General features: G+C 47.3%; 2 protein-coding genes across 3 annotated transcripts; one reads left to right on the top strand and one right to left on the bottom strand.

The window, feature by feature from the left end:
* Positions 1-3,177: 3,177 nt before the first annotated feature.
* DAD1 (defender against cell death 1) lies at positions 3,178-6,662 on the bottom strand. Its single transcript, XM_081885284.1, has 3 exons — positions 6,331-6,662; positions 4,187-4,333; positions 3,178-3,350 (listed from the first exon to the last, which is right to left on the bottom strand). Exons 1-2 carry the CDS (start codon positions 6,572-6,574, stop codon positions 4,203-4,205), a joined length of 375 nt encoding a protein of 124 aa, XP_081741410.1. The 5' UTR covers positions 6,575-6,662; the 3' UTR covers positions 3,178-3,350; positions 4,187-4,202.
* On the top strand, positions 6,312-20,153 carry ABHD4 (abhydrolase domain containing 4, N-acyl phospholipase B). 2 transcript variants are annotated; one of them, XM_081885247.1, is made up of 7 exons: positions 6,312-6,451; positions 11,685-11,773; positions 13,489-13,864; positions 14,822-14,976; positions 16,173-16,284; positions 16,426-16,612; positions 18,067-20,153. In XM_081885247.1, the coding sequence occupies exons 2-7, from the start codon at positions 11,734-11,736 to the stop codon at positions 18,154-18,156; spliced, it is 960 nt and encodes a 319-aa protein (XP_081741373.1). In that variant the 5' UTR covers positions 6,312-6,451; positions 11,685-11,733; the 3' UTR covers positions 18,157-20,153. The 2 variants fall into 2 exon arrangements, with proteins under 2 accessions (XP_081741373.1, XP_081741372.1); XM_081885246.1 differs by lacking the exon at positions 6,312-6,451 and adding an exon at positions 7,788-8,075.
* Positions 20,154-21,569: the final 1,416 nt, after the last annotated feature.

Raw genomic sequence — 21,569 nt, 5'->3', positions numbered from 1 at the left:
AATAAAGCCAAAAGCGACCCCCTGCTATCTGCCCCCAGCTTTTAGAGTATTCATAATTATGCTACCTTTGTACAGAAGCGATTCCACCTCTGGTGAGGAGTGTATAATGAAAAGCTATTATCAGACCTATCTACCTACCAGTTCATCTAGATACTGTTGGGAGACATCTACACCAGTAACCATTTATAGATGGGATATAAGAGTTTGTACCCTATTTTCACTTCTTTGACATTTGTTTTGCATAGTATCTACTGGTCCTGGGACTGGTAAGGCACTATGTAGGCTCATCAAGCTATACTCACTAGTTACTAAGAATCCTATTGAACCCAACAGCTAATGAGATTTCAGTTGTAATTGCTTAGACTTTTGAGCATGCTGAATTTATGTATCACTTCCCACAACAGCAAGACCCCATTGCAGCTTTTGGGGACTTCCGGTGAGGATGGTGAAAAGCTGCAATTAAGATGGCTAGTGGCCTGTCTTGAGCAACAGACTGATAATTTTTGTATATTCCTACACACACACTCACACCACATCTAAACATCATTGGTTTCCTTTACAAGCATAGATCACTGAGCACACAACTCCAAACTATAAACTGGCCCAAACCAGTCAACTAAGTCAAGGGAGGAAGTCATATGACAAAGTTGTACAAATCTAGCATATAAATGGGAAATAAGAGCCAAAAGCTTGTGTCAATTGGGATGGGTGAATTCTAATATGCCATCCTTTGCATGCATATCCAAGGTGTCATGTTCCTATGGAGACTGTACCATGTAGAAAGATGGGTGTTTTGTGAATTCTGAATTACTGATTTAAATACAGTTGTGCAAATGACCATTTACTCTAGTCTGGGAAGGTAGGTTTTTCAAGGTTGCTGGATCCAGACTTAAACAAACACGGGCAAGCGAAAAGTTATGGGCATTGGTGGAATTGTGTTGTCTTGAACTGTGGAAGATTTGTTTTGTTTCCTACAGATCTCAATATACTTTAAGGCAATGCTTTTTTAAAAAAAATGTTTAGGGATACTCTCATTTTGACTCAAGAAATTCACCATTTTAGAGTTCAAATCAGGAAAAATAAATGCATTAAATGAACAAAAGGACAAAGATTCACAAAATGTTTAGGGGTATGCGTATCTCTGCATCCCCCCCCCCCAGAAAAAAGCAATGCTTTAAGGACTTCTTCTAAATCTACCCTCCCAGTTAACATGAGGTTTGAAGATGCACTTCACAGAATCATACACAAGATGGCAGCAAAAGATAGTGAAAGAGAAAAATATTGCAAGAACTGTTGAGTAAGAAGTTTCTAATCATCTGGGCCTATACTGGATTTGAGGATTTGGCTCTGTATTATCACTTTCTCTCTCTCTCTCCTGCCAGACAAATCTTTCCATTCCAATTATCCTAGACCACCGTCTCGCAGACGTGGGGATACAGGGCATAGCCCGTAACTGGTTGTGCTCTTTTATCTCTGGTCGGGGACAGAGGGTGGCACTAGGGAGGGAAATGTCGTCGCGCCACTCCTTGGTGTGTGGAGTGCCGCAGGGCACAATTCTCTCCCCGATGCATTTTAACATCTTTATGCGCCCCCTTGCCCAGATTATCCGGAGCTTTGGGCTGGGCTGTCACCAATATGCTGATGACACTCAGCTCTATCTGCTGATGGATGGCCACACCGACTTGGCCCCGAACACACTGACCAGATGCTTGGAAGCTGTGGCTGGATGGTTTCATGGGAGCCTATTGAAACTAAATCCTTCGAAGACAGAGGTCCTATGGCTAGGTCGGGATGGCATGGGGATGAGGGACCAACTAGTGCCATTGCCTTCCGTTAAGAGTTTGGGTGTAATCCTTGACGCCTCCCTTTCCATGGAGGCGCAGGTTACAGCAACAGCCAAGGCGACATTTTTCCACCTTCGCCGCATCAAGCAGTTGGTCCCTTACCTTTCCCGCCCCGACCTGGCCACAGTGATCCATGTGACGGTCATCTCCAGGCTTGACTACTGTAATTCGCTCTACGCGGGGCTGCCCTTGAAGCTGTGCCAGAAACTCCAGCGGGTCCAGAATGCTACAACGAGGCTCCTGACAGGGTCTCTGCCATGGGAGCATATTCACCCCGTGCTTTTCAAGCTGCACTGGCTCCCGGTGGAGTACAGGGTCAGATTTAAGGTGCTGCTTTTGACCGTTAAAGCCCTTCATGGCCTAGGACCCTCGTACCTACGGGACCGCCTCTCCTGGTATGCCCCACAGAGAGCCTCAAGGTCCATAAATAGCAACACCCTTGTAGTCCCGGGCCCTAAGGAAGTTAGATTGGCTTCAACCAGAGCCAGGGCCTTTTCAACTCTGGCTCCGGCCTGGTGGAATGCTCTGTCTCATGAGACCAGGGCCTTGCAGGATCTGATTTCTTTCCGCAGGGCCTGTAAGACAGAGTTGTTCCGCCTGGCCTTTGGCTTGGAGCCAATTTAATTCCCTCCCTCCCTCTCTTTCTTTTTTCTTTTCCTTCTCCTCCTGCGATGAGGCTACATTTTAATATTTTAATGTTCCATTATTTTAATGTTGTATTTTATTTCTGTTTTTAAGTTGTAATCATTCATCTTGTTTTTATTATTGCTTGTAAGCCGCTCTGAGGGCTGGGGAGGGCGGGGTATAAATAAAAAAATATTGTAAGGAATCATTATATTGTTACTTCAGTTTAGCAGAGTTCAGGTGATACCCTGTACTCAAAGGTTCCTGGACTGCATCTTACTCACGGGCTTGTCATTTAGTCCACCGCCTGGAAGCAGCTGGTGTGGAGAAGCAGCACCTCAGGAACATGTTCGCACTTAATGATAGTTTGCTTTAAGCTATGGTTTAATGTGTCATGCGAACTATGCCACACACTGCCACAGTACAATTTTTGTTTAAATCAGTAGGGCTCAAATGACAGAAACAGAGTCCTGGATTAAGGTAATACTTAGCCTGCTGAGGTTAGTTAACACAGAAGTTTTAGGATAGGCTATTTATTTGTTATTCCCAGGACAGGTCACAAGGAGTGATCTCCAAAAGAACAATACTCCAATAGGTTCTCCAAGATGGCCTTCATGAGTTTAAAGACACAGGAGAAGGATCTCACCCCAAAGCTCATCAAGGCAGGCCTCTCTTCTCCACTTATCACTGAGAGTTAAGATACATGAAATGTAAGAAAAGAGGTTTATTGAAAATCATAGCAAGTGAATGGAATGGCCATATGTTTCAGGGAACATTCCCATCCCTACTGCCACCACGGAACTTATTCAGAGTCTGTGATGTGTGGTGTGATGTCTGTTCAGTGGAATGCTGGGTTTTCAGCAAACAAGACAAATCCAGGACCTACAAGAAGGAAAGAAAAAAGTGAAGAGTTTTTATCATGGAGGTTGCAAGAAATTGAGGACTTATATTGTATATCAAGCACACTGTGTTGCAAATGAAACACGCATAAAGTCAAATACTATCAGTCTCAACGTCAAACTGGAATTTTAAATGATTGGTAGCCAATAAACTCAGCCACATGTTAATCTTCTCTTTGGTGAAAAGCCCACCCAATGCTCAGATCCATAATGACTTATCACCTTTTCAGTCAGTGCACAGGAACAGGGCTTTACAATCAAGAGTATAAAACTAAAGTTATGCCCGAAGTCCACACTTTATTTACTTATTTATTTATTGGTAACACAAATAGTGTGTGTACCTTCACAAATATGGACTTCTAACATTGGTTCGGTGTGAAAGGCTATACGCTGAGAACACCATCAAGCTGTGACTTGACTGACTCAAGACAAATTCAAGACAATATTCCAGGGGATTCTCTAAGATGTTCACGAGCTGAAAAGACACAGAAGGAGAGGATCTCACCCCAGGCCCCACTAAGGCAGACCCTCTTCTCCACCCGTCATTGAGACTCTCTGACCTTATTTGTATAATGATGTTCAGCTGTAAGAAGTCATGATAGGAATGAAAACTATACCAAAGTAGTAGAGAATACTCAGGGCACTTCTAAGCATTTTTTCTAGCCTACACTAGTACACAATTTCTAAGTGCTAAGTCTTGAATCTTACCTGGGAAATCTACCACCTAAATAAGAGATGAATGTAAGGATGGCATCAGCCAATATTTTGACTCCCAAGTCGTCCCTTCTAAAATCATATACCCCGACCAGGTATACATACCTCCGAGTCTTCAGTATCAGCCCACAAAGTTGATGACTACAAGATGCAGGATAGTGCTGGCAAAGAGGAAGTCAGCAAAGGCTCGCTCTGGTGAGATCCCCTGAAATTCTCCTTTGTTCTGTGGGTTGATCTGGATCCTCAAACAAACTTGAGAGGGAGAGAGAAGAAAAACCAAACTGTAATGGATTGCTGGAAGAAAATGCAGCACATCACACTAAACAGTGGATCAAGCTTTAAAGAATTACCATAACCTCATACTCCAATTTAAGAACTACAGAGTGAGTCTGTGGATCCTTGCCATCAGTTATCTATTCTGGCAAGAATCTTTGCCCGTTTGAGTTTAGAAAATAAATCTCCCAGACCTGCTTTTACAGTAGGAACAATCATCACACATCACTCCCCTCCACCCTCTGGGCTCTGACATGTTTTCTTGGCAGGCAGGCAGGACCTGTACTTTGTAAAGCGCATCAGTGCTCTGACATCCAGGTATTGCATTTTTTGATATCTAAGATGGCAGCTTCCTCCTGCACAATGCCAACGCTTCCATCACCATCAGAAATACATCCAGGGGAGGCAAGTGACGGGCAGTAGCATTCACACCAGGTGCCCAGCACCCACTCTGCAGCAAGGCCAGGTAGATGCCTTGGTGGGCATGGGAATGAGCCCTTCTGGGCCCACTGGCAGGGGTGCTGACCCCAAATGCTAGTCCTGGGGCTAAGTCACAACCATCACCATGGGGTAAGAGGCCCCAAATAGGGCGGCTTACTAGTCTGAATGAGATGCTCAAAAAGGACTACCTCTCTTTCAAATCAAAACCAGTGACGGTCCTGTGTGAGTGTGTCTGGAGGCGGTTGGAGGATGGATGGCGGCTAAAGGATTGATATTGAATCCTGACAAGACAGAAGTACTGTTTTGGGGAGACAGGAGGCGGGCGGGTGTGGAGGACTCCCTAGTCCTGAATGGGGTAACTGTGCCCCTGAAGGACCAGGTGCGTAGCCTGGGAGGCATTTTGGACTCACAGCTGTCCATAGAGGCACAGGTCAATTCTGTGTCCAGGGCAGCTGCTTACCAGCTCCATCTGGTACACAGGCTGAGACCCTATCTGCCCACGGACTGCCTTGCCAGAGTGGTGCATGCTGTGGTTATCTCCCGCTTGGACTACTGCAATGCGCTCTATGTGGGGCTACCTTTGAAGGTGACCCGGAAACTGCAACTAATTCAGAATGCGGCAGCCAGACTGGTGACTGGGAGCAGCCGCCGAGACCATATAACACCAGTCTTGAAAGACCTAGATTGGCTCCCAGTACGTTTCCAAGCACAATTCAAAGTGTTGGTGCTGACGTTTAAAGCCCTAAATGGCCTCGGTTCAGTATACCTGAAGGAGCATCTCCACCCCCATCATTCTGCCTGGACACTGAGGTCCAGCTCTGAGGGCCTTCTGCTGGTTCCCTTGCTGCGAGAAGCCAAGTTACAGGGAAACAGGCAGAGGGCCTTCTCGGTAGTGGCACCCGCCCTGTGGAACACCCTCCCACCAGATGTCAAAGAGAACAACTACTACTAGACTTTTAGAAGACATCTGAAGGCAGCCCTGTTTAGGGAAGCTTTTACTGTTCGATGCATTACTGTATTTTAATATTTTGTTGGAAGCCGCCCAGAGTGGCTGGGGAAACACAGCCAGATGGGCAGGGTATAAATATTAAATTGTTATTATTACTCCTGCAGATGCTGTACGAGTCCCTAAAGTAATTGCTTATATTGGCAGGGGCTGATGGGACTTGTAGTCCTGCTCGAAGAAAGACCCAGAGGAGAGCATAGGTGGGAGTCACTAGCATGGCCCCCCTCCCCTCCCACGCACGCTCCGCAGTTGCCATGGCAATCGTCATAACCCCCTCTGTTCCTTGTCTCCATTAGCTGATCAGCGCCGTTGCCACGACGACGCAGAACCTTCGCGCCCCCCCCATCCCTAAGTTTCTACGTCACCACATGGAACCCCCGCGACGTTGCCATGTGAACATCCCCCCTCCCTCACGGAAAGACCGTTGGTAGGCTGACCCGGCGACCGTTGCACACGTCTCTCCCCCCCCCTTAAATTTAAAAAGCAACGGCTTCGCGTTCGAAGCTGCCAAGTCAAGGCGCGTCCTCACCGCCCAGGATGAAGCTCCCCACGGCGGAGATGAACCCCGACAGGAAGGAGTTGAAAGGGAAGGTGCCGACGCCGAGGCAGTAGCCGAACTGCAGCGCTCCCGTGAGCATGACGTAGAGCAGGTAGGCGTCCAGCACCTTCAGGCGGCTCGGCGTTCCGCTGCTATACTCGGCTAGGAAACGCCGCACTACCGAGCCCACCGAGCTCGCTCCGGCCCCGGACGACCCAGAAGCTGCGCCTGACATTGCGACGGAGAGGGTTTCACACGACTTGAATTAAAGAAAAAATAAAAATGAGGTGGCCGGAAGCGGGTAAACGCTTCCCGTGTCAGTATGGGGCAAGGCGCATGCGCAGAGACGGTATGTCCCTACTACGCATGCGTGTTGTGCATTTCGGTTCCTGAAAGGGCAATTCTAGAATGGGCTGATTCGTGCGCATGCGTTGCAAGAGGGCAGCGCAGGCGCACAATCGGATTGGAAACTATCACGGACTTTTTCCTGGTAGGGGCTGTCTATTGCGCATGTGTAGTACACTCATCCTTACAGATAAGCTTCTGGTTCAAGGGAGAAATTAAAATGAAAAAATGAAAAGAGCAAAACTAGCAGCAGTAGGATGCTATTAAGGGTCTTTTAATTTGCGCTGCAGGCATCCGATTTAAGGAGAGAATTCAATGCGCATGCGTTTGTTCAACTGGCAGTTACGAGAGGGTGTCATAAAAGTTACATGGCATGTTATTGCGCATGCGCAATCAGAACTCCCTGCTTCCAGCCTCACGGTAATGAAAGCAAACAGTCTTGGCTTTGCAAGCTGCAGCTTGAAAGAAAGGCGCTTTGCACACCATTATAGCTTACCATTCTACAGCATGCCGCTTTTCAACCCATAATTATACTCTCAAACGCCCCATGCTACTAACAGCAAAGGTTACCCAATACAATTACAAATGCCCTATGCAGCCATTTCAAAATTACCTTAGAATTCGTGGTGGATGAAAGTAGCAGCCCCTAAAAGAAAAGGAGGCAATGCCCCTCTGCTTGTGTTCAGAAACTCTCCTGGCCAACAACCCTGAGGACCATTTTTAATTATGAGCGGGGAAAGAATAGTCGACATTTAATAAATGCAGAATACAATAATTTGACAATGTCGCATCATAAGGGATGAAAGAAAAAAAGTGATTTCAATAAACGAATGCATGCAAGAAAGCATTAGCGTTGACACCGAAAACTAGTCCGCGGGTGCAGGATCGAAGACTGTCCTTTTTCCTCCTAACTGGGACCCACACTACGAACGCTTTCCCCTCCCAACACTTGCAAGTTCTCTTTTCGCTATTGCACAGAAAAAACTCCCCATTATTTCCCCCTTTTTCTAATCCTGCCCCTCCTCCCCGCAGCCATCAATCACCCCCGCTAGACTCCTCCCCTCTTTATGATGCCTCCGCCCACATCAGGGGGGGAAAGAGCCCGCCCTCTTGTTCTCTCTTTCACTCCAATCTACCCGGCAAGCGGAGGGAGTCCAGGGAGGGCTGCTGCGCTCTCTTTTGGAGAATCCCTCCCGCCCCCCTTATATAACCCAGCAGGAAGGTTATACAACTGGCCTCACCCACACCTCCCCGCCAACCCCAAGCCATTCATAAAATATGAACCACGCCCCCAAGTTCTAGTTCCACCCCTTCCTTACGCACGCCTTTCCTCACCAGCTGTTGTGATGTTTTCCTTCTTGGGAAGTAATGGAGGAAGACCTTGAGCAGTCGTGAGTTCACTGTGGGATATTTCCGGGTCGCGGAGCCAATCAGTCATAGATTAATTTAATTTTGCTGCTTTAATACAGATCCTGGTTTTGGAGGGAAGGGGAGAGGGGATTAAGGTTTGAAATGGGGGTGGTTGTTAATGTAGGCCCTACAGTGTACGGAGTTGTGCATTTCACTCGCTCCTACAGGTGGTTTCGGGTCCGATGTGCTTTGTTGTGTGGGTTGTTGGCTAAGGACTCTTTCGGCTCAGCACTTGGAAGGAGTTAAAGAGAGCTGCTGATGGAAGCGTTGCTCTGGATTCTGCTGAGGGGGAAGGTGTTATGATCTGTCACCAAGATACCGTCCTTAGAAAGGGATGAGGCAGGCTGGGTTTGCAAAGAAGCTGGCAGGGGAATAAGGCAGAAAAGGCAGACCAGAATCTGTATAAGGCTTAAGGCTAAGCCTGCCTTCTCTCCTAAGGCAAATGGGTGCTCAGGAGAACCTAGGTGTGGTGGGCAGGCAAAAGACCCTCCCAATGGCAAGGGAGGAAGGATTTAACAGGGGAAGATACTGAGGGAATCAGGCCTGTGAGATGAAATTATAGCCTGCAAGCCAAGGGGAAGTGTGTGAAAAGAAGGAGGGGGATTAATTTCCAGGAGTTCATAAATTAACTTTCCCATCAAACCATAATTAAACGCTTCCACAGGAGGCAGAGATGACCACCAACTTAAATGGCTTTTAAAGAGCATTAGACAAATTCGTGGAGGAGAGGGCTATCAAACCATAATAGCTTTGCTCTGCTTCCACAGAAATGCTTCTGAATGCCAGTTGCTTTAAAACCAAAGAGGGGAGAGTCCTCTTGCTCTTGGGCCCTGCTTGTGGGTTTCCTACAAGCATCTGCTTGGCCAGCATGAGACCCAGGATGCTGGACTAGATGGGGCATTGGCCCGATCTTACATTCATATGAAATGAAAGGCAGAATATAAATCTACTCCAGGCCCCATGAACGGTTTTCTGCACTAGAGTTTCTAGCTGGCATGTGTGAAGTCCAGACTGCATGTGAGCATGAATACAGTGCCCCCTCTGCTAGTTAAGCATAACATCCCTCCCTCCCACATAGAACTAAGTAACGAGGCTTGCAGCATTTTAGGCAGAGTTTCAAGGTCTTGGCAAGAGACAGACTGTTATTCATAATTCCAGAGGCAGTGATGATTAAGTTCTAAATGAGAGGTGCTGGAATTCAAAGTTGGTATGAAAATAAATATCTCTCTCTTCCAATCCTAGCTAGGTGGGGCGGGGCTATTCAGTGGTGAAGGGAAAAAAATCCTCTGCATGTGTTCAGAGTTTCTTGCATCTTAATGTGGCTTTACATAGTCTGGGGTTAGGCACTGGGTTCTTGAACTGATTTTGAAGGGGAGCAGTTGCCCAGGCAACAAGAGATTCAAACACCTCTGAACTCCAGACGCCGAAGAAATATCCATTGTGCTGTGGTGCTATTGGAAGGAAGCAGACTTGCCTGGTGTTAGGGAAAGGCTTTGGAATGGCTACTAGTTTTACTTGGCCTTGCAATTAAACCCTTCCAGAGTGTGTCTCTGTGTGTAGGTCTGTGCTGTCTCTAATTCAAGGCACCAGGTGGTTGTGAGTTGGAAGTGATTCAGCAGAAAAGGAGAGTGACTAGGCAATTTGTCTAGCTGTCCTTATCATTGCATCATAACAGTAGAGCCTTGTTCTCCCAAGCTTCCCCTCCACCCAGGACTAGGAAAGCAGCCAATGTCTTTTCAATGTAACCATTTTCCATTCCCACAAAGACTCTGCAGGGGGTGTGAGTAGTGCTCTTTGGCGACTGACCCAGTGCTTGCGATGACTCTAAATGTGCTGATGTGTGCTATATGTTAGTTACAGTGTTGTTATCAACTTCCTTGGCTGAAGTTTGGAAAGGGAGGACCCTTACCTCTCCACTGCTTTTTGCAAACTGAGCTCCCATAACTAGAATTTTGATAGTGGGGTTTATGTGGAAATCCAGGGTGCAGGAGATGAAATGGCAGAAACCTAAATGCGAGTACAGTAGTTTAATCTCTCCCACCCCCCTCTGTCCACTGCAAACTGTTAAGAGAGGGAGGCAGGCAGGCACTGAAAACTGCCTATCTGATCACATGACTCTGGTTATAGGGGATCCTGTCACTCACAGGATCATGGAACGGACTCTGATACCAACATAAGGATAAAGTTCAGCGTTTATACAACATACTGGAAGCTTCGTTGCATGTTGGAATAGAGGAAGCTGCCTCATGCTGAGTCAGTCCATCTAGTGCAGTACAGTCATACCTCAGAAGTCAAACACCTTGCAAGTCAGACGTTTAGGCTCCCGAATGCCACAAACCTGAGTTCCGGTTTGTGAACATTCTGTGGAACCCAAACGTCCAACACCAGTCGAAAGCCATGCCTTGGTTTCCAGACGTTTTGAACAGACTTCCGGGACGGATTCCGTTCGACTTCCGAGGTACGACTATATTGTCTACACTGACCAGCAGCTACTTTCCAGGATTCCAGGCAAGGCCCTCTCCCTGGGATCTTCTGCATGCAAAGCAGATGCTCTACCACTGAGTTAAAGACCTTCCCCCAAAATTTGATGATGGTGTACACATTGTTCCTTACAACAGTCCCACAAGCTTGGCTGGTATTATCTAATAGTGCTTTTATTCTAGAGTGTCAGGCTAGGACCATGGAGACCCAGGTTTAATCCACACTCTGCTGTGACCGTCATGGGCTGCCGTTCCCTAAGTGAAACAAAAAGATGCAAGTGGCTAGTCTTCAGGCTGTCGTGAAAACTGTGTATGCTTCAAAACTGAAAAGCACTGCTAGGATATTGGCAGGTTTTCAGCGATTTCAAGGATAGGTGTGTCAGTATCCTGCAGAACCTGTATAGGGAGGCTAAGGGAAAAGGTATTGCCTTTGGGCCACTAAGTGAGTTCAGGGCTGATTTTACTTAGGGATTTCCCAGCCCATTATTAAGCGTATTTACTTAGGTCTTAACTCACTTTGCCCTTAATGGGACCTAGGTTCATAATGTAGGGTGGCAGCCTTGTGGAATCACAGAATTGTAGAGTTGGAAAGAGACCCCAAGGGTCATCTAGTCCGACCCCCTGCAATGCAGGAATCTCAACTAAAGCATCCAGGACAGAAGGCGATCTAACCTTTGCTTTGAAACTTCCATGTGGCAGCCCTTTCTGTTCATGTTCAATATTTGTGTGTGGAGTTATTTGCATTGCATCAGCTCTCGCTTTCGGGAAGTGAAAGCTTTGCATTTTGCTGAGAAAAACAAGGTGGCCCATCAGGAGTGACGCCTAGAAACATGGTAGCATTTCCTCTGGGTGCTTTTTGGGAAAATTTGAACAAATCCCTTCTTATTGTGCAATAGAGACCCTAGTTATTCAAGGGCTTTTTCCTGCTCTTATCAAGTAACATTCTCCTCCAAAGATCACAGAGTTTCAAAAGCTTGCTATGGGAAGCAGCTGTTTATCACTGACCCCCTTCGACGTCTTCCTTTTCCTTTCTTCTCCCAACCCCTTTGCTCTCCCTTTCTGCCTGCCTCTGCCCACTCATGTCTCAACAAAACTATATCCCTTCCACAGGACCCAAGGCTGGCTAGGGGGCTGGCTGCCTGCCTGGCGTCCCACCTCCATGTCCCACCTCAAGAACGTGGAAGCTCGGATCCTGCAGTGTAAGTAAAGGAGGGCTTGAGAAGTGTCCTCTTTCTCCTTTGTCCAAAATAGGGACGCTAACTGATATCCTATAAGATCTGTGGACTCATCTAGTCCAGCATCCTGTTCTCACAGCATCCAACCAGAGTCCTATGGGAAGCCCGGCAAGCAGAATCTGAGCAAACAGCACACTCCCCTCTTGCAGTTCCCAGCAACTCCCCTCTGACAGTGGAGGAAGAACAGAGTCATCAGGGTTGGCAGCCATTGATAACCTTGCCCACTAGGAATTTTGTCTGATCCTCTTTTGAAGCTGTCCCAAGTAGGCAACTGTCACTACCTCTGGTTGGGAATGATTTCCATGGTTTAATGATGTGCTGTAAGAAGAAGTGCTTTCTTTTGCTTGTCCATAGTCCTCCAACATTCAGCTTCATTGAATGGCCTCAAATTTAAGCCAAGACACAGAGAGAGAGAAACCTTCCAGAGAAGTTGCCAGGAAAAAATTGCCATGGCTCCATAATAATCTTAGTTGGCAAATAACAATTAGCGGGTGAAGTTTCTGTGGTTTAATTAAGATCCACCAAGAAGTGGAAGGGTTTTGTTTCTTACCTTGAGCATCAGTTTTAGGGTGTCTACACCTGGCACCCCAAGGCTCACTGTGGTTGCCTCCCCAGGGCTTCCCTGGTATTTATATACTTGAGCAAAGCCAGGTGGTTGGGCCTAAGGTGCCATTTTTATTTCCCACAATGCTCCTCGTGTACTTGCTCATGAGTTGTATTAGCAGTTGCATAATAGAACAAACATATAAAACAGTTCTGAGCCAATTTTAAAAGCGGGTGAAAACACTTCCAAGCAAAAACAACTCAGTATAGATTTACCAGAGTAAAAGAGTTGGGTCTCTTAACAATTGCCTAACTGTCAGATAAAGAGGTGTGACTTCAGCATACATTGGAAGCTGTGTAATGAAGATCCTAGATGCACCTCTGTGGGGCAGGAGTTCCTCAGCTTATAGGTTATCGCAGAGAGAGCCATTCCCCACACTTCTGAGCTGTCAAGAGAACCCTCTCTGTCAACGTACAGCGTATAATACCTGGTAGTATTGTGATCCTGAATATGAAGATTTCTCCCCTAGATCTTACTGCTCATAATGAGCCACCGCCTACTTAAATAAATCTTGATTGCTTAATCAGGTGAGTTTTAATGGATCAATGAGTTTATACATGCATGCATTTGCACAGCACACAGAGAAATGCTTTTTGGAGGAAGAAAAGCTTTCTTTTGTCTAAGCTTCTTGGGTAGAAGAAGCATTCAACAGAGTGGGGTGAGAGAAAGAGGAATGCCTCTTCTAAAACGGATCTCTGCTGTGTGATTGTGATCTGAACTGGTATTTGAAAATTGCCATGGGCACCTTGCTAATCGGTCAGAAGCCTAACTGATGAGTTGACTAAATCTTTAAGGTAGACCTTTTAGATAGACGAGATTTGTAAGGAGGGACCTGAAGACAACAGCCATCTTTCTGGACGATTGGCCATGCTGGGTGGGACTGATGATAGTTGGAACCCACAGTTTCCCCTATATCCGGGGTACATCTTTCCTCCCATCAAATCCCTTTCTGCAGCCATTAGTGCTAGTGTGTCTCGCAACATCTGACAGAACCTGGGCCCCATGATATGTACTGGGTTTTTTGGGATCCTGGGTAATAGATGCTCACCTTCCCCTTTCTCTCTCCCATCTTCAGGCCTCCAGAACCGATTTGTGGCCCGATACATCTCCCTCCCAAACCATGCCAAGATCTGGACCGTATCACTGTCTCCGGAACGGGGCAAGGGGCGCACCCCCCTGGTGATGGTGCATGGCTTTGGTGGGGGCATCGGACTCTGGATCCTCAACCTAGACTCGCTGAGCCAACGCCGCCCTCTCCACGCCTTCGACCTCCTGGGGTTCGGCCGCAGTTCCCGGCCCCCCTTTCCCCGGGATGCCCAGGGGGCCGAAGAGGAGTTTGTGAACTCCATTGAGGCCTGGCGTCGGGAGATGGGCATCCCCAGCATGATCTTGCTTGGCCATAGTCTTGGTGGCTTCCTGGCAGCCTCCTACAGCTTGCAGTATCCAGAGAGGTACGTTTTGTGGCTTTAGGCAGGGATGATGGGAATTGGACAGGTAGGTCTTACAGAAGTTCCAGAAAGATCCTAAGGCTAGGACAGCAGAGAGTCTGTAGTATTGTCATAATTTCTAGTGGAATAGACCTGCCAGTAATGCCTGTCTTTCTGCCCTTCCCATCTAAGTCAAGCATATAGATGTTATTAAGAAGCTGGCCTCCCTGGAGGTACTTAATTGGGTACCTAAGTAGGCTCTTAGGATAAACATTGGATGGTATAGCCTTTGCTGGTTTGTACCACTTGAGAATTTAGGTGTGGGAAATCAGATACTCAACTAAGTATCATAAATGCATGATCCTCGTATATAGTAAGCTAGCATATCAGAGAGAAGATCTTCCTAGCATGCTACTTTTCCAACATGCCGAGTTTTTAGAGTGGGGAATTATTATTTTCTTCAGCAGTCAGCTGGATTTGTGACCAGTGTTAGAAACTGATATATGAAAACTAGGAGCCAAATGACACCATAAACCTGGGTTATGGGCACAACAATGGAATGTCTAGGTGCTCTTTAAAATAAGAATACAAAGCTGAAAACGAATGAACTGCAGCTAAAATTTTATGCTCATTTTTGGCATGGTCAAGTCCTTCTCCTGCCCAGTCCTCTAATAATCTTAAGAGGGTCTCTTCTCCAGTCTTCAGAGAGTAGCTGAAAGTGGGGAAGCAGAAAAAGGTCCTCCTTTCATTTCTCTCTGCAGTTTTAGTCTGAAATCTTAGGCACAGTACTGCACCCAGAGCCCAGAATCTGCTCGTGCTAATGAAATTCCCAGGTGCAAAATGTGCCTAGATTAAACAGTGGGGATTTCAAACACTGTTTGTGACTGGCCTCTGTGCACATGTACCCTGAAGTAAATCCCACTGACTTCAGTGGTGTAGGATTGCAGCCTTAGGCGGCTTTTCATGCCTCTCCTGACCCAGGGTGAAACATCTGATCCTCGTGGACCCCTGGGGCTTCCCCATGCGTCCGTCTGACCCGGCTCAGATCCGCGCCCCTCCAACCTGGGTCAAGGCTGTGGCGACGGTGCTGGGACGGTCCAACCCTCTGGCTGTGCTTCGAGCTGCTGGGCCCTGGGGTGAGTGAAATTGGCAAGAAGATTAAATGGAGAGTGCTGGGAGAATAAGCAGCGGGATGTGCCGGAATTGTCACTTGTTCATAGTAGAAGTGGTCGAGCTTCTTATCCCTGTTGTTGAAAGTTGCTGAGGCAAGTGGTACCTGCAACAGAAATGTTATAGGTGAAATACTTCTGTCAAGGGTGACAGCCAGCCATACCCACTTTCATGATACTCCATTGCATTCCGTTCTCCCTGGTTTTCTGGATCCCACCACCCCAATTAGTTAGCATTTTATTGCCACCGTACATTCTCAGTCCTCATTGGGCTATTTTACTCTGCCTTTGATTATTTCTATTTTTCCTTAAAACATTTTTTTATACTTCTGTAAATCTTTGGGTTTCCCCAAGCCTGTTGCTAGCATGCATTTTGGCTACTTAAGGATCCATGCTCAAAGAATTCTGTTTTCTGGTATTTAAAAAAAGTGAATTCCCTTCCTGGAATACTTCATGCATCTGATGAAGTGGATTATCCATCACAAAAGCTTGAGCCATAGCACATTTATTGATCTTTAAGGTGCCACAAGACTCTCTTGTTCTGAGCTGTTTCTACCTCTCTTCCTGAATATTCCCAAATTGGGTGACGCTAATATCTAATATTTAAACAAGTGGGAGAAAAGCTCTTTTCACTTTCTCCATTCCATGCAAACCTTCCTTTACTTATCTTTTTTCCCCTCCCCCCTTGCTTTTTAAAGAAAACAATCCCAGAAGACCAATCCCATAGATATTGGGGGGGGGGGGACATAATCCCAAGTGCATATGGGTAGGTTGAGATTGCATGGATGACGAAAACATTTGCCCTAGGACTTGAATCCAGGACACCTAAACCCATATCTCACACGCTTGTGGGATGACTTCAAATGAGGCATCACCCACCTCCCTTAGCACTTCCATCTGTAAAATGGGCAGAGCTGTGTTTGGAGATAAACGCGGAGAGGAAGCGGTTCTCACAGGAAGTCACTTGGGATGGCAGGTCTTTTGGAGATGTAAACAATGACGTTTTGAGATCTGCAGTCCTGCTCGTGGACCCTTGGCAAAGAGGAAGGCTGCTACCCAACTTGAAAAGAGAAATTCATTCATCACTATGTTTTTATTTTTTATTGGAAGCTCAGGGAAAAGTTTGATGAGAACCTACTGACTGCATCCACCCTTTCCTCCAGGGCCTGGGCTAGTGCAGCGCTTCCGTCCAGACTTCAAGCAGAAGTTTGCCGATTTCTTTGATGACGATACCATCTCAGAGTACATCTACCACTGCAATGCCCAGACACCCAGGTGAGAACCTCCACTGTTTCACATCCTCTGTCAGAGGCAGAATGCCTCGGAATACCAGCTGCTGTGGGGAATGTGCTCTGGTCCATGTTCCTGTCTCCATTAACTCCACTGCGTTTCCATCCATGCGCTCCCCCATTGCAGTGGCGAGGCTGGGTTCAAAGCCATGTCGGAGGCGTTTGGTTGGGCCCGGCGCCCCATGTTGGAACGCATCCACCTGGTGCGTCGCGACTTGCCGATCACTCTCATCTACGGTGCCAATTCCTGGATTGATACCAGCACCGGGGAGAAGGTCAAGAGTCTGCGGCCGGGGAGCTACGTCTGCGACATGGTAGGAACTTTGGCACATAGAGATGGGGAGCAGAGCATGATTGTAGTTGTCGTTGCATTGGATGTTCCAGTGTGGGAATGGGGGCCTAAGTGGAGAATCCTCTAGCCTAAAATCCTCAGCATTTATGCAATTCAGATTTCCCCATCCCTATGACTTAGGGGGAAAACGTGGCCAAATTCTAGTGACAGTCAGGAGCTAAAGAGGATTGAGCACAGACTTAGAATTCCAGTTTTCAACATATGTGCATAGGAGAATGAATCAGTGGTATTCTGGCTCTGGGCCTCCCGCCCACCCATAATTAGGCACTGGAATCCTTCTTCATAGTGATTTCTCCCCATTCAATGACATATGATGTTTTAACTTCTTCAGCTGCCCTGAAGACCTTGCGGTCAAAAAGCCAGCTAGAAGCACTTCTGATGTGTAACTCCAAAATGGTTTTGCTCGAGGCATCTCAGTAGAGCACTTTGGTGTGTCAGGGTTGGTTGGGGGGGTGCGGGGAAGCTGTCCTGTTTCATATCAGTCAGATATGCAGGGCCCTAAGCTCGACTCATGCACAGTGAGGCAGTCCATGAGTGGACCAATAGCAGCATCATAAGGGAAGACCAACGTCACAAACAGCAGAGAAGGCCAAAGGCAGTCAGGATTCAAAAGTGCAGAGGTATTCACAGGGGTCAGTAGCACAAGAGTAGGAATCAGGAACAGGAAGCCAGTTACACACAGCTAAGGAGCTGTGGTGTTAAGCAATAAACCCTCTGGGTTTGAGTGCTCGTGTAGCCTGAAGGCTCTGACTCAGGTGCAAATGGTTAGCCCAGACTTCAAGCTTTATTGCTCTCAAAGAGACACCTTGTTCTTGAAGGTCCCTTATTCACGGGGAGGTTGGTTCTTCTGGATCTTTTTTAAATTTCATATTCTTTATTGAAAAGAAGTACATACAGTCATACTTTGGTTCTTGAACGCCTTGGTATTCGTATGTTTTGGCTCCTGAACGCCCCAAACCTGGAACTTAGTTTTCCGTTTTTCAGAAGCCAAATGTCCGGTGCAGCTTCTTTTTGAGTGCAGGAAGCTCTTGCAGCCAATTGGAAGCTGCACCTTGGTTTTCGAACGTTTCGGAAGTCAAACAGACTACGTTCAAGAACCAAAGTACGACTGTAATTATAAGTGCACAGTGCAAGATGATACACAAAGAAGAAAAAGAAAAAGAAACAGCACCCATGTAGAAAACAAAAAAACAGAACCAAAAAATAAAAATAAGAAAGTTTATTATTGTAGTTAACCACCCCTTAACCTAAGACAGTATTTATAAAAATGAATATTGTTAGATTTGTCCATGGCGAGTCTGCGTCTGTACGCAACTTGTACCTCTGGACTTTGAGGGGCATGCTTTGTTGACGGGTGGCTGCCTGAGGCTGGGGCGTATTTCTGTCTCCCCTTCTGATTCTCCCCCTTGCCCTCAGGCTATTCCGGGTGCCTCCCACCACGTCTATGCCGACCAGCCCCATGCCTTCAACGCTGCTGTGGCAGAGATCTGCGACTCTGTTGACTGACCGCTCGTGACCCAGAAGAGCTGGTGCGACGCACACAAGACACACAACGCACATGCAAGACATCGCTCGTGCGCCCCGAGAAGCGGGGACGCCAGCTCCTCAAGATGGCCACAAGCTGGTCTTGGAGGATACCTTCCCCCCTTCCCAGATTTGTCCCTGAATCTTCATTCTAACTTAAAGGTTGCAGGCCGCCTGCTTTGGGTTAATCGAAGCTCCAATCATTTTATTTTCCCCTAATTTCATGTGCCTCTTGGTGTGCTTTATCCTGCCTCCCTCCTCCAAGACATTCCTCTTTCTGTGCTGCAACAGGATTGTCCTCCTCTGCTACCTCACCCACCTTTCCGACCCCCTTGGCTGTTGGTTCTTCCCATCCATTTTGTTTTTGCAACGCCATCCACAATATTTGCATGCTGGAAAGCTTTTATTTTCTTTTTAAAAAATATTTTCTGTTGCAACCACTGATGTCACACTGGGGTAACATTTGCTTATACCTGCACTCTCTCTCAGGCCGGTGGTTAAATGTGGAGACTGTTTTTCTCCCTGCCAGAGATGGTATTGCTGATCTGGTCAGTCAAGGCTACTTGGTTTATAAAGCTGGAGGGAATACGGTTATATTTCCCTTTGGTAGATGCCACTTTTAACCTCACCTAAATCAAGAAGACAGCCAGGATTGGAGGGGAATTGGGATATGTGTTCCCATTGCCCCTTTAAGGGGGCGCCGTTCTGTACCAATATCTACTTGAATGGTCATTGGCTATGGGAGAGGGCTGTGGCCATGTCTGCTCACCAACAGGAGAGCACGATCAGGGTGTGCACATCAGGGGAGTCTGGGCCCGTCGTGGGCAGCCATGCAATGCTCCTGGCATGATGCAAAGACAGCAACTCAAGGCAGTCCTAAATCAGGACAGTATACTGAGTTTGGGAAGTGGGGATAGGGCTAAGACCTCCAGCCACATCAGATGGGATCTAGAAAGAAGGGGGGGGGCAGTTGCGGCTTGAGCATGATCTGCCAGCCCCACTGCATCCTCCCTGATGCTGGGGGAGAATCAGATCACTAGAACAAGCAAACGATAGGTTGTCCTTCTAAAGGAAGACCTTTTTAGCACTTTTGTGGCAGGGAGGGGAGGCTGAAAACAGCCCAGCATCTTCCATCAAACCCAGAGCAGGCCAGTATTTGAAGCTGTTCGTATCCCTCGGCCACAACCATTTTTGAAATCTCATGATATTCACAAACTCTGTTTTTGCCGTTTGTGAATTGGCCTTTTATTTTTTTGCAGGGGCGGAGAAATTTCATATTTTAAGAAAGCTTGAGAATCCTGACATAACCTCAGAAGTGTTTGGTTTATGTACCGTTGTCCAACTCCGGACGGCAGCAGCAGTCAAAAATTGCCTAGAGAGGGAGAGAGAGAGAGAGAGAGAGAGAGCGCAAGCAGGGTTGGCTTTCGCAGCGCAAGAGTTTTGGGAATCGCTCCTGCTCTGCTCTCTCACTTGCCCCACCTAGTGGTGGAAAACAGGCAAGGAAGGCACCTAGTGGCGCACGTTGTGTGACCATTTACCCCATGCGATGGGTTCCTGCCTGCAAAAGATGCTCCTTTCTCTCAGCACTTACGTGTCCACAATCCATCTGCCATCTTGGTGGGAGGGCAGGAAAGAACCCCATGTTGCCTGCTTTCCTCTTCCTTTTCTATTTTTGCTGAGATGCTAGCTGTCTCAATCTCGCCCCCGAACTCCCCTGCTGCATGAGGCAATGGCTGAGGTGGGGGAGATGCACTTACTGAAAGGGCAAAAATAAAAGAATCTATCCCGTCTCCTTAGGCCCATTGGGAGCTGTGGCCTTCTAGTAGCGCATGCGTGTGTAACCTGCTCGGTGGTGCCATGTTAACGTTATCTGTGGGAGGTTGTTCCTAATCGCCTGCCGGTGCTTTGTATAGAATTCACCTCGGTTTGTACTAAATTTTGTATGTTTAGTAAAGTAAAACAAAAGTGTTGTTTTGAAAGAGGCCATGTCATTTCTCTGCGTTTCGCGTTTCCTTGCACCCCTTTTCTCTGCCGTTCCTTCATGCCCCATGTTTTTCTCTGAGGCATGAAGAAGAAGAGTTTGGATTTGATATCCCGCCTTTCACTCCCCTTAAGGAGTCTCAAAGCGGCTAACATTCTCCTTTCCCTTCCTCCAACACAACAAACACTCTGTGAGGTGAGTGGGGCTAAGAGATTTCAAAGAAGTGTGACTAGCTCAAGGTCACCCAGCAGCTGCATGTGGAGGAGCGGAGACATGAACCCGGTTTACCAGATTACGAGTCCACCGCTCTTAACCACTACACCACACTGGCTCTCTGGAAATGAGCCATTTCCCTCATGGACTGCATGCCTGTGGTGGGCGGGGCTTTAGGCAAAAGGGGGAGGGGCAAAGGATGCGACACTTAGGATTGTGGAGCAGGCTTGCATCCCAGCCTTGCAAAATTTGGAGGTTTATAAAAGTACATCCTGACCGCTCAGTCAGTAGAGCGTGAGATTCTTAATCTCGGGGTTGTGGGTTTGAGCCCCATATCGGGTGGAAGATTCCTGCATTGCAGGGGGTTGGTCCCTTCCAATTTTATGATTGTATGATCCAGACACATTTTTCTACGCAGGCAGGCCAGAGGCATTATTGAAGTCAAGAACACACTTCAGCCAAGAAGAAGCATTTGAAGCTGAAGAGCAGGGGGTGTCCTGGGCACAGAGTCCTGAGCGTTTGATAGAAGGAGCAGGATCATAGCTTGGGAATCCTCCTGGATCCTTTGCTGTTGCTGAAGGCTCAGGTGGCCCTGTGTGCCATTCATCAGCTTCAGCTGGTGGCCCAGCTACGCCCCTATCTGGACAGGAATAGCCTAACTACTGTTGTCTGCACTGGTAACTTCAAGGTTCAATGTGTTATACATAAGATTGCCTCTGAAGACAGTTCGGAAACTTCAGCTAGTGCAGAATTCAGTGGCCAGGTTGCTCACCAGAGCAAGACGGTTTGAGGATATTACACCGATCCTGGTCCAACTGCACTGGAGACCAGTTAGTTTCGGGGCCCAATTCAAAGTGCTGGTTTTGACCTATAAAGCCTTAAATGGCTCAGGACTGCAACACCTCAAGGACCTTTTCCCATATGAACCTACCTGGACCCTGAGATCATCTTCCAAGGCCCTCATTCGTGTGCCTCCTCCTCGAGAGGTCCGGAGGGTGGCAACATGAGAACAGGCCTTCTCTGCAGTGACTCCCCATCTGTGGAATGCTCTCCCCAGGGAAGTTCACCTGGCACCTTTATTATACAGCTTTAGGCGTCATGCCAAAACGATCCTTTTTACCAGGCCTTTGGTTGATCTTACTGACATCCAACACCCTTTTAGAATGTGGCTTGAGGGGGGTGTATTGGGTTATTGCTTTTG

The sequence above is a fragment of the Podarcis melisellensis genome (assembly GCF_964234715.1).
Source record: "Podarcis melisellensis genome assembly, chromosome: 13".
NCBI classification, from domain to species: Eukaryota; Metazoa; Chordata; class Lepidosauria; order Squamata; family Lacertidae; genus Podarcis; species Podarcis melisellensis.
Note: the sequence above shows the minus strand (reverse complement) of the source record. Positions and strands in the feature narration are given on the sequence as shown.